The sequence below is a fragment of the Rana temporaria genome, chromosome 4 (genome assembly GCF_905171775.1).
Source record: "Rana temporaria chromosome 4, aRanTem1.1, whole genome shotgun sequence".
Classification (NCBI taxonomy): Eukaryota; Metazoa; Chordata; class Amphibia; order Anura; family Ranidae; genus Rana; species Rana temporaria.
The window spans coordinates 134,345,132-134,362,339 of NC_053492.1; the positions used below are offsets into that span (position 1 = coordinate 134,345,132).

The 17,208-nt window shown below is 41.3% G+C and overlaps 1 protein-coding gene across 2 annotated transcripts in view; it reads right to left on the reverse strand.

The window, feature by feature from the left end:
- HPS3 (HPS3 biogenesis of lysosomal organelles complex 2 subunit 1) overlaps positions 1-17,208 on the reverse strand; it is a 52,908-nt gene that overhangs the window by 1,579 nt on the left and 34,121 nt on the right. For both annotated transcript variants that reach the window (XM_040349084.1, XM_040349083.1), the window contains exons 11-17: positions 12,759-12,933; positions 10,704-10,934; positions 8,562-8,747; positions 7,203-7,394; positions 6,944-7,048; positions 2,751-2,957; positions 1,303-1,393 (exon numbers count right to left, since the gene is read on the reverse strand). In XM_040349084.1, the coding sequence (XP_040205018.1) occupies positions 1,303-1,393; positions 2,751-2,957; positions 6,944-7,048; positions 7,203-7,394; positions 8,562-8,747; positions 10,704-10,934; positions 12,759-12,933 (1,187 nt within the window). The remainder of the gene's footprint in view (positions 1-1,302; positions 1,394-2,750; positions 2,958-6,943; positions 7,049-7,202; positions 7,395-8,561; positions 8,748-10,703; positions 10,935-12,758; positions 12,934-17,208) is intronic.

Below are 17,208 nucleotides of genomic sequence, written 5' to 3' on the forward strand. Positions count from 1 at the left end.
CAATAGAAGGAAAAGGCAATAATAATGAAGCCCATAAGATTTAAAAAAAAAAAAAACACCATCTTTTATTGTAGTCTACTTACAGGTGTAAAAAACAGACATCATGATGTATAAATTCCGCGGCATTCAGCGTGCTTGCATCGGCCAGCCTGACATGTTTCATCCCAGAAGGATATCATCAGAGGCGCCTCTGATTATATCCTTGGAATGTGACACCCCTATCTGGTCCCCTGTGATATACGATTACACTGCATATTTTTCATATCCTTCTGGTAAACAGATTGAAAGCAATTGGGTGTGGTGTGCTTTTCCGTGCACATTGAAGTCGGTGGAGGTTCCTCATTATCCTTATCTCTTCTACAACCAAACTGTTAAACGATTCATGATAAAATGAAGTGCTGCATTCTGGACTTTTATAAATATTCATACATAGCAAAGAAAACAGATGGCTTCCCAGCAACAGTATTGGAGTGTCAAGCCTCGTACACACGACCGAAATTCCCGGCAGGAAAACTGCCAGGAGAGCATTTGGCCAGAAATCGTTGGTCGTGTGTATGCTCCCTAGCAGTTTTCCCGACAGGAAAACTGCCTGGGAAAAATAGAGAACCTGCTCTCTATTTTCCCGTCAGAGTGTTTCCTGCCGAGAAAACTGGTCCCGAGCATGCTCAATAAGACTGACGCATGCTTGGTAGCATACAAGCTTAGTGTGAGGTGTAGCAAGATGGCGGCGACGGCATAGAATGTGACGAGCGCCAGCTCGTCGTAGTCGATGATGTCACCGCGTTGTTGCCATTCAAAAGAACGGCCGTTCTTTTGAGTGGCCGTCTGTATGGGATTCCCGGCCATGTGTACAGGGCTTAAGTGAATCTATTTACACTAATCTAAAATGTTTGTGTTCCACCACTTCACCTTATGTGCTACTGATTTTCCAAGGACTTCGGTTTGATTTTTTTTATTGGCCGTTTCTCATCTGGGGCAATTCCTTCCTGCTGTCTGTCTCTGTGTCCAAGGCAGGAATCAAGGGGAAATCTCCAAAAAAAGGAAGCAATATCTAAAAATGTGTTTCTTAGTGGGATTAGGGAAAAGTAAAGATCATGCTCACTTTTTATTGCCATGTGTCTCTAAAAGGAGACTTCCCCCTCACTTCCTGTAGCAGTAACAATGCTGTCATTCGGACAGATGAAATCTTCTGTCATGACTTTAGCAAGTACTGAAACCCAATAGAGACCCTTGCCCTACTCTATTAAAAATAAAACAAGTCTGGAGTTAAACTTTAAGTCAATGTGTGTCATGCACCCTCACCTTTTAAAGCTGAAATAAATATGTCATTAGTGTTCTCATTTTCTCGAATTCGAGTACACAGTTCAGGCAGTAGCTTGTTCCACCAGAGGGCCTGTGCCGATAAAAACAAAAATTATCTGCAGGAAATCTACACATATTGGTAAATGATTTTAGATCTTCAAATCTAATAAACACATCTTGATTCAATAAATGATTATGTATTACTGTATGATTGAAAGGACAGTTAAGAAATTCAAAAACAGAAATTATTTTTTTGCTTAATATCATATTTACTGTTCATGGCCGGCTTGCATATGAAAGCCTAGGTCTGCTCTATCTTCACAATATAAGTGTTGGGGCACACAATAGTCCTAGCCCGGATTCAAAAAGGACTTACGACGGCGTATCTCCAGATACACCGTCGTAAGTCTGAATGTGAGGCGTCATATCTCGGCGCCTGATTCAAAGAATCAGATACGCCAGAATTTGTATAAGATACGACTGACGTAAGTCTCTTATGCCGTCTTATGTTAGGTGCATATTTACGCTGGCCGCTAGGTGGCGCTTCCGTTGATTTCCGCGTCAAATATGCAAATAAGCTAGATACGCCGATTCACAAAGTACTTGCGCCCGGCGTATTAAAATACGCTGTTTACGTAAGGCGTCCGACCGGCGCAACTTTACCCCTCATAAAGCAGGGGTAAGTCATGTTAGGTATATAGACGTCGGAACAGCGTCGTATTTTACGTCATTTGCGTAAGTCGTCCGTGAATGGGGATGGGCGTAGGTTACGTTCACCTTGACTAAACATTGAGGCGGCGTAATTTACAGAGAAAATTTTACGCGATACTACGCATGCGCCGTTCGTTAGGTACGTCATTTACGTGGAGTACCAGCCTAGTTTGAATTAGGTGGGCTTATGCCGGCCCATATACGCTACGCCGCAACTTCGGGTGCAACTTCTTTCTGAATACACTACTCGCCTGACTAAGTTACGGCGGCGTAGCGCATATGAGATGCGCTATGCCAGCCTAAAGATACGTGATTCATTCTGAATCCGGGCCCCTATGTTTTGCCTGACCAGAACCTGAACCAGTGTGATCATGTGAGCCCAGTAGAAAAATGCAGAAGGTGGTCTGTATGTTTCGGTTATCCACCGAGGGGAAGTTTTTCTCAAGACGTCAATCATCTGGGCGAAGTCCCACATGACACTGCGCCTCTGCATAGGAATGCCTACTCCCGCGGGAGTGTGTACCCGGAAGCCGGGTGGAAAATAGCAATAATACGGTATGTACAGCAAAAAAAAACAGCATACTGTAAATGTTGGAAGTATGCAGAATGTAATGTTATATACATGTTTTTAGGGTGAACCTCCGCTTTAAGTGGTTAAGCTACAGATCACACATGCATATGGTATTCATTAACATACTGTATAATGTTCATTTTATCAATACCAGTTTAGACTTTACCTGGCTTCCAATTTTTATCTCTTGCTTTGCATACAGAGTAACAGCTTCAGGGCACCGATCAAGAAGTCTCTCTATTGAGCTCTCGTAGTTCAGGAGACGAGTTGCACATATAAGGTGTATGCTCAAATGTGAGATGTTTTCTTGCGGTATGAAATCCAGAAATGGGAGGAATGATGCAATTTCCAGAGATGGTCCACAGAGAAGAGACTACATGCAAAACAGACGATAAGTTTAGGACCGATTTTCTTCCCGCAAATTAACACATTCATAAATTATTACCACCAACCACCACTGCTAGATTTTAGGTCTTTTTGCTACTCGTACATGTATTAGGCATGGGATAAAGGCAGGGGTTGACAAATTTGCTTGGAATCTAGGAGCCAGCTAAAAAAGTTAGGAACCAGAAAACGCGCCCCGTCCCGACGAGCTTGCGCGCAGAAGCGAACACAAACGTGAGCAGTGCCCGCATATGTAAACGTTGTTCAAACCACACATGTGAGGTATCGCCGTGATAGGTATAGCGAGAGCAATAATTCTAGCCCTAGACCTCCTCTGTAACTCAAAACATGCAACCTGTAGAATTTTTTAAACAACGCCTATGGAGATTTTAAAGGGTAAAAGTTTGTCGCCATTCCACGAGCGGACGTAATTTTGAAGCGTGACATGTTGGGTATCAATTTACTCGGCGTAACATTATCTTTCATAATATTATAAAAAATGGGGATAACTTTACTGTTGTCTTATTTTTTTATTAAAAAAAGTGTAATTTTTTCCCAAAAAAGTGCGCTTGTAAGACCACTGTGCAAATACAGCGTGACAGAAAGTATTGCAACGATTGCCATTTTATTCTCTAGGGTGTTAGGATAAAAAATATATATAATGTTTGGGGGTTCTAATTAGAGGAAAGAAGATGGCAGTGAAAATAGTGAAAAATTACATTAGAATTGCTGTTTAACTTGTAATGCTTAACTTGTAATACCAACGGCCACCACTAGATGGTGCCAGCTTACACATCTGGTGGTAATAACTTGTAATACCAACGGCTCACCACCAGATGCCCCCCCTTCCAAGCCAAGTCGCCAGGACCCTATTTCTAGTCGCCATGGCGACCGGAATTTGTCGAGCCCTGGATAAAGGTAAAGGCAGTGTGGCAAGACAACGATAACTGCACATAGCCTAGAGAGCAAAAAACCTGACATCGCTTAGCATCACAAGTTAAAAAGAGGCCATGTAGATCTGCAGAGGTATAGTGCTACATGATGATAGGTATGGTTGTGACCGTTGCCTTTCCTAAAGAAAAAAAAAAAAGAAAAAATGAAACCAACTCTTTATAGGGCCAATTGCATAAAGCAATTTACTGTTGGGTAGACAATACTGAAGAAGGCCCTCTCACTTTATCGGCACCTGCTTGTAAGTATGTGGCCTGAGGTGCATTTGCTAGTAAGCTAGCCCCTTATCTGTGATGCAGACAGCCACATATCACAGAAATTCCACCCAAAGCTTTTGTTTTGGTTTTGGCGACAGTGAAGGGTTAAAACCTCTCAAGTATATCCAGGCCATAGTGTCCCCACAAGTCATGGGGGTTCTGGAAAAGGAGTAGAATACAAATCTCATGGGGGAACCTGTACAATAAAACCTTTTAAAACATTTTTTTCCCTAAAATTAGGATGATTTTCTCTCACTTGCTGGTTTATTATCGTGGCAGGAAGTAATCAAAAAATTCTTTACACCATATGATAGCTTTTTACACACAGAAAATCTTTATTTCATAATGTTGAGTTATTCGAAAGGTAAAGTGTATCTACACCCAAAAACAAAATAGTATTGCAGATTTTCCGGTTCTAATGCCCCGTACACACGATCGTTGGCATAAACTCAGACGGAATTCCGCTTAAGCTGTCTTGCATACACACGTTCACACCAAATTCCAATCCGTCCAAAACGTGGTGACGTACAACACTATGACGAGCCTAGAAAAAGGAAGTTGAATGCTTCCGAGCATGCGTCGAATTGTTTCCGAGCATGCATGTTTTTTTCTCCATCAGAGTGCCATACAGACGAACGGAATTTCCGTCGGGGAAAAAAAAAAGAGAACAAGTCCATCGGAAGTTCCTACAAAAAAAGTCAGATGGGGCATACACACGGTCGGAATATCTGATGAAAAAATTCCGTCTGACTTGTTCCATCGGAAATTCCGATCGCGTTTACAAGGCATTAGATGTGGTAGCTGCCTTAGATTTCTTATTTTACAAATTTTTCTTTATTTACACCTTGTAGTGGTGTCGTTAAACATGCCTCCTGTCCTAGGGTGACACAAACATAATGGGCACAGCTTTCATCCTAGGACACAGAGCTTATCAGAACCGTGTACCAATGATCAATCAGCGCAATCAAGTACAATAAATACAAAAACAAATCAGTGCTAAATAAATTGCTAGCCAACACCCAAGCGATTCAAAACTTATATTACCAAACTTTACCCAAAAATGGTGTAGCGCAACGCTCATAAAAATGTAGTACCTTTTTTCAGTAATATTCAAAAGCTTCCATAGAGTTAGAACAAAAAACAAATATACATACAAAAAAAAAAAAAATCAATATGCATACAATTTCCCCCCCACTCACATAGGGTGGGTGGGATCTGGGGGCCCCCCTTGTTAAAGGAGATGTCTAGATTCCTATAAGTCCCCCCCCCCCCTGGGCCAGGGTTGTGGGGAAGAGGCCCTTGTCCTCATCAAAAAAAATGACGTCACTTGGCGCAAAGCACGGCGGGAGTTACGAAACGGAGCATGCGCAGTAGGTCCGTCGCGGGAGCGCGCCTAATTTAAATGATACCCGCCCATTCGATTTGGCCCGCCTTGCGCTGGACGTATTTACGATACACCGCCGCAAGTTTCCAGGTAAGTGCTTTGTGGATCGGGCACTAAAACTGAAAACTTGCAGCAGGGTAACGTAAACGGCTTACGTTACACCGGCGCCAATGTACCTGAATCTGGCCCTTAAACCCTAACTAACTCTTTACCCAAAAATTAAATATATATATATATATATATATATATATATATATATATATATATATATATATATATATATATATATATATATATATATATATATATATATATATATATATATAATACTACATTAAAAAAAGAATTCAAAGATGATGGAAAAGCTAAAAAAAAAAAAAGAAGGAGCTGGATTTTTTTCCCCCACAAAATGATGCAACAGACAATTGACTTTTTTTTATTAGCCAATAGAGAAAACCTAATCTCAAAAACACAGTATAAAAACGTGCAAAAAACAGGCAAGCAAATGTGTCAAAATTGTGCATAAAAACCACTGAATGCAGCCTTATGCCGCGTACAGACGATCGGACATTCCGACAACAAAACCATGGATTTTTTTCCCGACGGATGTTGGCTCAAACTCGTCTTGCATACACACGGTCACACAAACGTTGTCGATAATTGCAAACGTCAAGAACGTGGTGATGTACAAAGCGTACGACAAGCCGAGAAAAATTAAGTTCAATAGGCAGTGCAGCTCTTCTGCTTGATTCCGAGCATGCGTGGAATTTTGTGCGTCGGAATTGTGTACACACGGTCGGAATTTCTGACACCAAGTTTTGTTGTCGAAAAATTTGAGAACCAGCTCTCAAATTTTTGTTGTCGGAAATTCCAACAGCAAATGTCCGATGGAGCCTACACGGTCGGAACATTTGTTGTCGGAATTTCCGAGCGTGTGTATTAGAGTTCATTGGGAAGTCAAAATATAAAATGTTTATATCTTGTTGAATAACCTGTACCTTTAGCAAATGTCACAAAATGAACTGTGGATAAAAGGCAAAATGTGTAAGACTTGGCTATCTGGTGCCCAAGCCACACTTCAGGAATGCTAAGGGAACAAAAGTGATAGCTGTGCAAAACACAGCCATAGAAATTGAATGTCCATCCTGAACAAGGATATTGATTGGCCAGGGAGATTGGTTGTTCCCCATACCAATTATATTCATTTCAGGAAAAAAAAAAAAAAAAAAAAATAAAAAAAACACGCACGCTCCACTACCCAACCATAAAATGCCTTCAAATATACTGTATTTAGGCTGAAAACTGCCTATTAATTCTGCAGCAGGTACAGTTGGTAACAAAGACCTTACTAAAGTGCAAATAAAGAACCACAAAAATATATACCTGTAACTTTATCAAATCTCCACACTGATCACATGATGACGGTCCTGAGGAAACCATCTTTGAAACCCATGGACTGATCACTCCAAAATGGCTGCAGGAATTTCTCTACAAACAGACATTGGTTTTTAGTGTACAAACACACAGCATCTATCCACCTTCTTAAAACAAAGCTGAATGCTTTTTAGTAAAAAAGTAGATATACAGTGCTGTACCACACAGTAAATAAGAAAAAACGGATGGTTGTGAGCCATCAACTCACCAGATCCTCTGCACTTTTCAAGGATTTGATGCACTCATGCTGAGGTTTGCATATTCGACACACATAATGTGATGTAAGTTTAAACAGAATGTCTTGAAGAATGGAGTCTGGAGGATAGGAGGAAAGACGGGCCTCCCAAAAATCTACAAGCATTTGTGGAACATCATTGTCATCGGATTTTTCACACAAAACCTATATAAAAAGGAATAATGGGTTAAAACTTTAAAGCAAAAAAAAAAAAAAAAAACGAATACACACATCTCACAAAAGCAGAGTACACCCCTCAAATTGTTGTAAATATTTTATTATATATATCTTTTCATGTGACAACACTGACGAAACACTTTGCTACAATGTAAAGTAGTGTGTACAGCTTGTATAACAGTGTAAATTTTCTGTCCCCTCAAAACAACTCAACACACAGCCATTAATGTCTAAACCGCTGGCAACAAAAGTGAGTACACCCCTAAGTGAAAATGTCCAAATTGGGCCCAATTAGCCACTTTCCCTCCCTGGTGTGGGGACTCGTTTACAAGGTCTCAGATGTAAATGGGGAGCAGGTGTGTTAAATTTGGTGTTATCGCTCTCACTCCCTCATACTGGTAACTGGAAGTTCAACATGGCACCTTATGGCAAAGAACTCTGAGGATCTGAAAAAAAGAATTGTTGCTCTACATAAAGATGCCCTAGGCTATAGGAAGATTGCCAAGACCCTGAAACTGAGCTGCTGCACAATGTCCAAGACCATACAGCGGTTTAACAGGACAGGTTCCACTCAGAACAGGTTTCACCAAGGTCAACCAAAGTAGTTAAGTGCACATGCTCAGCATCATATCCAGAGGTTGTCTTCAGGAAATAGACATACGAGGGCCTGCCAGTGCTCAGACCATACGCCGCACACTGCATTAAATTGGTCTGCATGGCTGTCATCCCAGAAGAAAGCCTCTTCTAAAGATGATGCACAAGAAAGCCCTCAAAACATTTTGCTGAAGATAAGCAGACCAAGTACATGGATTACCAGAAGCATATCCTGTGGTCCGATGAAACCAAGATAAACTTACTTGGTTCAGATGACGTCAAGCGTGTGTGGCAGCAACCAGGTGAGGAGTAAAAAGACAAGTGTGTCTTGCCTACAGTAAAGCATGGTGGTGGGAGTGTCATGGTCTGAGGCTGCCGGCACTGGGGAGTTACAGATCATTGAGGAAACCATGAATGGCAATGGCCATGACTGTTATTACAATGTATTTTCCATGAATCGGTTTTTAGTTTTCCATTCTAAAGAGCGACCAAACACTATTACACTAAAGTCAATAAATAATAATAAAAAAAAAAAATTACAAAAATTACAAACAATCACACCTTAAAAAATAATTCTGCTTCCTTCAGATTCATTTTACTGTTTTCATGAAAAGCCACTAAGGCAGCGATAAGAAGTCCAGGCAAGGCGTCTCTTAAGTAAAATGCCATCTCTGTAGGAATGATCTCCTTGTTCTTACGTATCATTAGCAGGCGAGGCTCCTCCAAGAAACCATACAGCAGTAGAATCTGCAGGAGAATTTTTTTAAACTGATCAATATACATACAGAACTATGAATTTCCAAAAACTAAAAACCAAGACACACAAACGATGTGGTCTTCAAAAGATGAAACTCATTTGATAAATCCTTAGACAGTATTATTTGTATTTAAGACAGATGTAGTACCCTGGCAAAAGTTAGGCTTTAGTTTTTGGCTTCACTGTACTCATTTGAGTGGTGATCTGTTTTTTTTGGGTCAGTGGTCGATTGCTCCTGTCTGCTTCTGGAAGAAGCTTCCAGAACATAGAGGAGGATTAACCATTGATTAATGAATATTTATCAGACCCGAACCAATACCTGGGAGGGGGCATACAAAATGTGGCTAAGGTGATAAAATGTTTGGGGGGCCTGGGCAGAGTGTTCTTCCTATACTGGGAGGGCTTTTCTCCTGAGGCTACTGTTGTGGGAGGCAGCTAGTGTGAGACAAGAGTTGCAGTTTAGGTCTCAGCAGGTGGTGGGCTAAGGGGGTCTGGAGAGGATTGCTAAATAATTTTTTGCTAGAGGGCACGGTTCTGAAGTTCTGGTCTGGAGAAGAATCTTTTGACACCCTCACTGAAGAATGTTGTGAAAAAAGCCGAGTGGCAGACAGCTCCTGGGACATTATAAGCAAGACCTGAGTGTAGGACTTGCATATGTGTCAAGAAGTCTGTCCTCCTATTGATTCCAGATACCATTGTTGGTATCTCATGTTGTCAGTGTGCATTGAACTGTGTCTGTGGCAGGCAGCCTCTGTACTGCTTAGGGGGAACCTGTCTATCCTTAAAGATAAAGGGCTAGATTCGGGTATGGCGACGTAAATTTGTGCGGGCGTAGCGTATGTTATTTACGCTACGCCGCCACAATTTAGAGATGCAAGTGCAGTATTCACAAAGCACTTGCTCCGTAAGTTGCGGCGGCGTAGCGTAAATCTGCCGGCGTAAGCGCGCCAAATTCAAATTGTCAAGAGGTGGGCGTGTTTTATGTAAATAAAACATGACCCCACGTAAATGACGTTTCTCACGAACGGCGCATGCGCCGGCCGTGAACGTATCCCAGTGCACATGCTCCTAATCACGTCACAAATAGTTAATGCCCTATTCGCGAATGATGCAAACGACGCAAAATTCAACGCTGTCCCGACGTCCATACTTAACATTGGCTATGCCTCATATAGCAGGAGTAATGTTACGCCGGAAAATGCCTTATGCAAATGACGTAAAAAAATCCGCCGGGGCGCACGTACGTTTCTGAATCGGCGTATCCAGCTCATTTGCATATTCTATGCTGAAATCGATGAAGGCGCCACCTAGCGGCCAGCGTAAATATGCACCCTAAGATACAACGGCGTAGGAGACTTACGCCGCTCGTATCTTAGCCTAATTTAAGCGTATCTGGTTTCCAGAATACGCTTAAATTTACGACGGCGTAGATTCAGAGTTACGTTGGCGTATCTACTGATACGCCGGCGTAACTCTCTATGAATCTAGCCCAAAGTGTGCAGGGTAGGAAACAGAACCAGGAGATTAATCGGATAAAAAGGTCAGTCTCACTTTTGGGTAAAACTGATCTTTTTACGTAATGCATTGGGATTGGTCCACTAAAGAAATAAAGACTGTTCACTTAGCAAAGTGAATGTTTACCGAGCTTATTAAATAAAATTAAGCTGGATTTACTTCAACTATTTGGTCATTTGACAGGCCGCGGCTGTTAAGAAAAAAAAGTAATGCAATTCATAATGTGCTACCTTAGAATGAAGCCTTCCAGCGGCGCGCTGTCACCACTGACATGTTCCCCCGGGCTTGCTTCATCCTACTTGCAAATCTAATGTAAGATTCACTTTGAGTAGCCCCATTGTTTTTTATACCCCAGCTAGTCATGAAATACAATTTTCTGAATACAAGCGTGAAGCTGTCTCACCAACATTTTGTCACTTTTGACGTCTCACCTCTGGATGACACTGCATCTCTGCTTCATACTTCTGAAGATCATGCATTCTCAGTGCCATGGTTGCCTTTGTAAGAGAGATTATAGCTGAACATGCCACAGACTCTAATGTTTCCAAGAAATCCATTGCTTTAGCTGGACACACATTAACCATGCAAGGACTGGATATCACATTAGGCAACTGTTGTGGTTCTGTAGCTTTAAATATCTGCAATACTTTCAAAGCCGCTTCCTTAAAACAGAAGAACAAAACAATTTTAGATCCGTAAACCCCAAACAATCTCAGCAGTTAACTTTGCAAACAAATTTTACAGAATGGCTTGCAACAAAAATGTCCCCTCCCGGGGCCGATTAGCCTGCACTCCTTAAAGTTGTTGCACACAAAATGACTATATACTGTAGATCAGGGCTCGACAAACCTTGGGCGCCAGGTCGCAATTGCGACTAGAATTAGCGACCTGGCGTCTGGGGTGGCACAGCTGGGGTACCCTGTCTCCGTGCGCATCCCCCCTCGCGATCGCGTCGGGCCATGCCGGACAGTAATTGAGGCCTCAGAAAACAGAAAATTCCGCACTATCAATAGTAAGCAGCTCAAACTACCAATGGACAATAGTGATATACAAAACAAACATAAAAACTGTAGTGCATGAAATTAGAAGATCACCCAAATAAGTATATATGTATATAAACACTAAACGGTGTGTGTGTATAGCGTCCTCTCTGATTGACGTGCGAGACGTCTCCGTGAGAATTGCAGTTGGCGATCCAGGCCCGAGAGTGGTTTATATCCTGCCTTACTGACCCTTTGGGCATATGTCCATTAGGGTACGGTACTTCTGGTAGGCCTTCCTTTCAATGATCGGTGGTGGATTATTTTACTGCACTTCATTCCGAGGTATTGGGATTATTATCACCAATTCTTATCACATTGGACTTCTTTTTCACCAATTTCCATCAAGGACTTTATACACACACTATTTAGTGTTTATATACATATATATCACATAATTTTTCTTGGTTGATACATTGTCATCATAATTTTGTCATTATTTGTTTGATGCACTGTTCATTCATCCTCTTATTTGGGTGATCTTCTAATTTCATGCGCTACACTTTTTATGTTTGTTTGGCAATTGAGGCCGCAGCTTTGCGGCCTTCTGCAGTCCTATGGTTTTTCTGGAATCTGGCGCCCTCTTATGGTGGCCGTTGGTATGACAAGACAACCAGCAATGCTAATGGTGCTTCTCTGCCTGTTGCCATCTCCTTCCCTTTACTTATAAGTTAGAACCCCCAAACATTAAATATATTTTTTATTCTACCACCCTAAAGAATAAAATGGCGGTCGTTGCAATACTTTGTCACACCGTATTTGCGCAGCGGTCTTACAAGCACACTTTTTTGTGGGGAAAGAAATATTTTTTTAATTAAAAGATAAGATAACAATAAAGTTAGCCCAATTTATTTTATATTGTGAAAGATAATGTTAAGCCAAGTAAATTGATACCCAACATGTCACGCTTCAAAATTGCTTCCGCTCGTGGAATGGCGACAAACTTTTACCCTTTAAAATCTCCATAGGCGACGTTTTAAAAAATTCTACAGGTTGCATGTTTTGAGTTACAGAGGAGATCTAGCATTACAGAGTTACAGAGGAGAGCTAGCCTTATTTCTCTCGCTCTACCAATCGCGGCGATACCTCACATGTGCGATTTGAACACCGCTTTCATATGCGGGTGCTATTTACGTATGCGTTCGCTTCTGCACGCAAGCTCGGCTGGACGGGGCGTGTTCCTGGCTCCTAACTCTTTTATCTGGCTCCTAGATTCCAAGTAAATTTGTCAAGCCCTGCTGTAGATGTACATGCAGTGTACAGTCAGTGGTAACGTGACCTTCCCTAAATTCCTTGATATGCTAAATAAGTATAGACATTCCAAACATGTGTTACTGATTACAGCACCATGTATCATTTTCGCAAATTGATTTATTTTTAAATTGTTTTACAATGCGGTTAACCTTTACCAATAGCAATGCATTAACAAAAAAAAGAGATGTATACTTCACTCAGTTGTTCCTCCAGCTCTTCACAAAGAGAATGTTTGAGGTAGAACATGAAGCCTTTCCCATACTCCTGGGGAAAATCTTTGGAAAGAACGCGATCGATTACATCAGACACAGATAGGCAGGACATTTTGTAGTAAGGAAGTGCCAGATGGGATTTCTTGGTGTCCAATCTGAAGGTCGAGATAGTTGCAGGTAAAAACCAATCTTAAATTGTATTTTGCATTTTTATAAAAATTTTAGGGCCAAGACTAAACTGAACTCATGGAAAATCTCCCCATCTCTTTCTGTTCTCTACGGACATTTAGATCAGCTGGTACACTGTAAAAATTTTGGGCGGTTCCTAATGAAAGTCAAAATTTGGTCAGTGGGTGGCCCTGTCACCTGCCTCCAATCTCCCTTGATTGAAAAATTAAAGGAGGTGTATGGAAAATTGTCAGATAAAAAGAGGCTGCATCCAATCAGAGATGGCCACAACAAGCGGGGCTGTCAAAACACAATTGTTCACAGTGGGAGATTCATCCATCAATGCTGTAATCTGTGGATGGAGGAATACAATTTTTTTTTTCCATTCAGCCTGCAGGCTAAACAAACATAAATCGGTCAATATATGGCCAGCTTTGGAGAGAGACCACATGCAAACAATTAAAATCTGCTTCTTTGCCAAATTAACTTATTTATACGATCATCCACCAATTTGAAAAGCCCAGTGCTAATGTTTGACACAGTAAAAACTGCTATATACAGTATGTGTACAAAATGGCACCATATGGGTAGAAATGTTTATGCTACAAAGTGCTGACCATGCCATATATAACTTTAGGTCTTCAGATACAGTACTGTAACAGTAGCCATATCTGAAGACTAAAAATTAGTAAAGACTTGCTATTAATTAATCCCCATATATGCCACGTAATAAAAAAAAAAAAAAAATGTAAAACCAAAAAGTCTTAATGCATATCAAAAACCAACAACAAGAATGTAATAGCTTAGCAGTTAACATGTCCTTAGATGCTGTGGCTGCATTAGCTTTCTTTTTTTTTCCAGGTTGCCTTCCCTTTTTTTCACCTGGTAAGTCAGCCAATAAACATCCTGGGCAAACACACTGGCCCGGATTCAGATAGGAGTTACGACGGCGTATCACTGGATACGCCGTCGTAACTGAGTGTGCGGGGTCGTATCTATGCGACTGATTCGTAGAATCAGTTACACATAGATTTCCCTAAGATCCGACCGGCGTAAGTCTCTTACACCGTCGTATATTAGGCTGCATATTTACGCTGGCCGCTAGGTGGCGCTTCCGTAGATTTACGCAAGGAATATGCAAATTAGGTAGATACGCCGATTTAGAAACGTACGTCCGCCCGGCGCATTTTTTTACGTCGTTTACGTAAGGCTTTTTCCGGCGTAAAGTTACCCCTCGTAAAGCAGGGGTAAGTCATGTTAAGTATGGACGTCGGAAACGACCGAACAGCGTCGTATTTTACGTCGTTTACGTAAGTCGTTCGCGAATAGGGCTGTACATAAGTTACGTTCATGTCGAAAGCATTGACAGTTTGCGGCGTAATTTGGAGCATGCGCACTTGGAAACGTTCACGGACGGCGCATGCGCCGTTCGTAAAAAAACGTCAAATACGTGGGGTCACATGTAATTTCAATAAAACACGCCCACATCATCCACATTTGAATTAGGCGGGCTTACACCGACACATTTACACTACGCCGCCGTAACTTAGGGCGGAAGTTCTTTCTGAATACAGAACTTGCGCCCTAATGTATCTGAGATACGTTACGTCCGCCGATAGATACACAATTGTATCTGAATCCGGGCCACTGTATTTAAGGTGGAACAGAATTGTTAGCCCGGGCTGATCTTCTGGGCCACAGACAGCTTCCCCCCTCTCAATATGCCCATTGAATAGCATTTGTAGCTCACAGAAGACACCTGGAGACACCTGGGAAGTCGGAAATTCCCAAGGGCATAATATTTCCTGGAGGATCATCAAGAATTTTTCTGTAAATTTCTAAAAATGTAAGAAGCCCAAAAAAAATATATCTGATGCAGCCACCACATTGAAGGACTAGGAAACTGAAATATACCAGGGGTCTTTAAAAAGGTTTCTGCACTTTTATATTTTCGTGAGGGTGGGAGGAGAAGTAATTGGTCGCGTCCGAGAGTGTCATGTGACTAGTCTGCCTGGCAAGCAGGCTGTAGCAGTTTAGTAGAGTTGTCACGCTGTGCTGAAGATGGCTGTGAAACGTTGATACTCGGTTACAGTAAATAGTACCTACGGCTCCATTTTAAACAAAAGGGAACATTTCTGAATACACAACGTTCATTAGCAGTCATGCAGGTTTAAACTCTCATAAATGGGTTGCTCACCGTGTTAATTCATTCTCCTAAGTATTTTCTAACTGCACTAAGAACTATACAAAATTTATGATTTACAGGAAGCTTGACTTTTTTATATTTTTTACCCATCTAAGTGCTGCTACTTACAACCAATTCAAAAATTGCTTTACCTGAAAATTTAGCACAATAAATTATATAACTTGGTGCTCATAGCAGCTTAATATTATCTTTATAAAGATATTAGCGGAACATCTTATGCTTAATCAGCTATATTATAAGAGCTATATATTCCAAATCACTGTCTTTTGACAGATAATCTAATGTTCTGCGCTAACCCAACCTATGGAAAAATAATTAAATAAACCACATGAAACGATATAGTGTAGTGATCCTTAATTGGGATAAGGTTCAACAGACACTGGTATGACCCAAGTGCTAATTGACACCAAATAAATCAATAAACATATTAACATAGAAAATGTGCAAAAGTGTCAAATGATAGTCCAATATTGAGTGAAGATCAAAAATGGATATCTTGCATAAGTGAATATCATATTCCACCACCAGAGAGTGCCAACACCATAAGGATTGCACGCTTACCACATGGCAAGCAAGATATGCTTGCAGCTGTAAACCCCTGCCAGGGCCGCCTTTATCCGGGAACTCGCCGTAAAGGCAGCTTCAATGGTCAGATGGTGAGTGACTGGGTACTTGCATTAATTCCGGTAACATGTGGATGAATCAGTGGTTACCGGGAAAAAAAAGGCTCACCATGGCGTAAATCCAATTAAAAACGTATTTAATAAAAGGTTAAAAACACTTACATCAATGTAGAAAGTAAAACAGTAAAATAGCAGCAAATAGCCGGCTGGCGAACGCCCATCCACTCAGACTGTAAAACGCGATGACGTCAGCTGACCATCTGACCATTGAAGCTGCCTTTACGGCGAGTTCCCGGATAAAGGCGGCCCTGGCAGGGGTTTACAGCTGCAAGCATATCTTGCTTGCCATGTGGTAAGCGTGCAATCCTTATAGTGTTAGCACTCTCTGGTGGTGAAATCTTGTGCCGATGATATTCACTTACGCACGATATCCATTTTTGATCTTCGCTCAATATTGGACGATCATCTGTCACTTTTGCACATTTTCTATGTTAATATGTTTATTGATTTTATTTGGTGTCAATTAGCACTTGGGTCATACCAGTGTCTGTTGAACCTTATCCCAATCAAGGATCACTACAATATATAGTTTCATGTGGTTTATGTAATTATTCTTCCACAGGTTAGGTTAGTGCAGCTACAACCCCTGTTCTTGCTCATTAGTGTGTATTTTCACTTTTTAGCTGCTGCTTATTTAGGTTATCTTGTTTTTTGTTAGCACAGTATTTTCCTGTTTTCCAATCTATTGTTCTGCTTTTGTTGCAATGCGATTGTCACAATGCCGTGCGCACGAATGAACCCATGCATGCACACGTACATAATGACATCATCGGACACATATACCTGAGGACATAATCAAAAAGGGCACCAAAAGACTGGCGTACCTCATGTGAATGACAATCTTTAATATGTATTTGCACTAACGCACAGGCACTTCTTTTGGCACAAACGCTCCCGCTAATGAAGACGTAAAATCACAGGTAAACATGACATATTATTAGAAGAACGCCTGCACATCCAAAGGTTCCAAAATGCCTTTATTTGAAATCATCGTGATAACACCAAGGATGGCAAAAAAAAGCAATCAAAGTGACATAGACATGTTTCACACAAACAACTTGTGCTTAATCATTACAATGACTATCCTGGCTGACAAAGCTTATATACCGTGTATACTGGAGTATAAGCTGACCCGAGTATAAGCCGAGACACCTAATTTTACCCCAAAAAAATGGGAAAACTTATTGACTCGAGTATACACCTAGGGTGAGAATGCAGCAGCTACTGTAAGCGAAAAGAGGGTCAACAATGCCCATTTGCACACCTCACTGTGCTCATTGCAGCCTCAGTGCCCATTGCAGCCTCAGTATGCCCAATGCCACCTCACTGTGCCCATTGCAGCCTCCCTTTACTCGAGTCAGTGTACCTGAAAT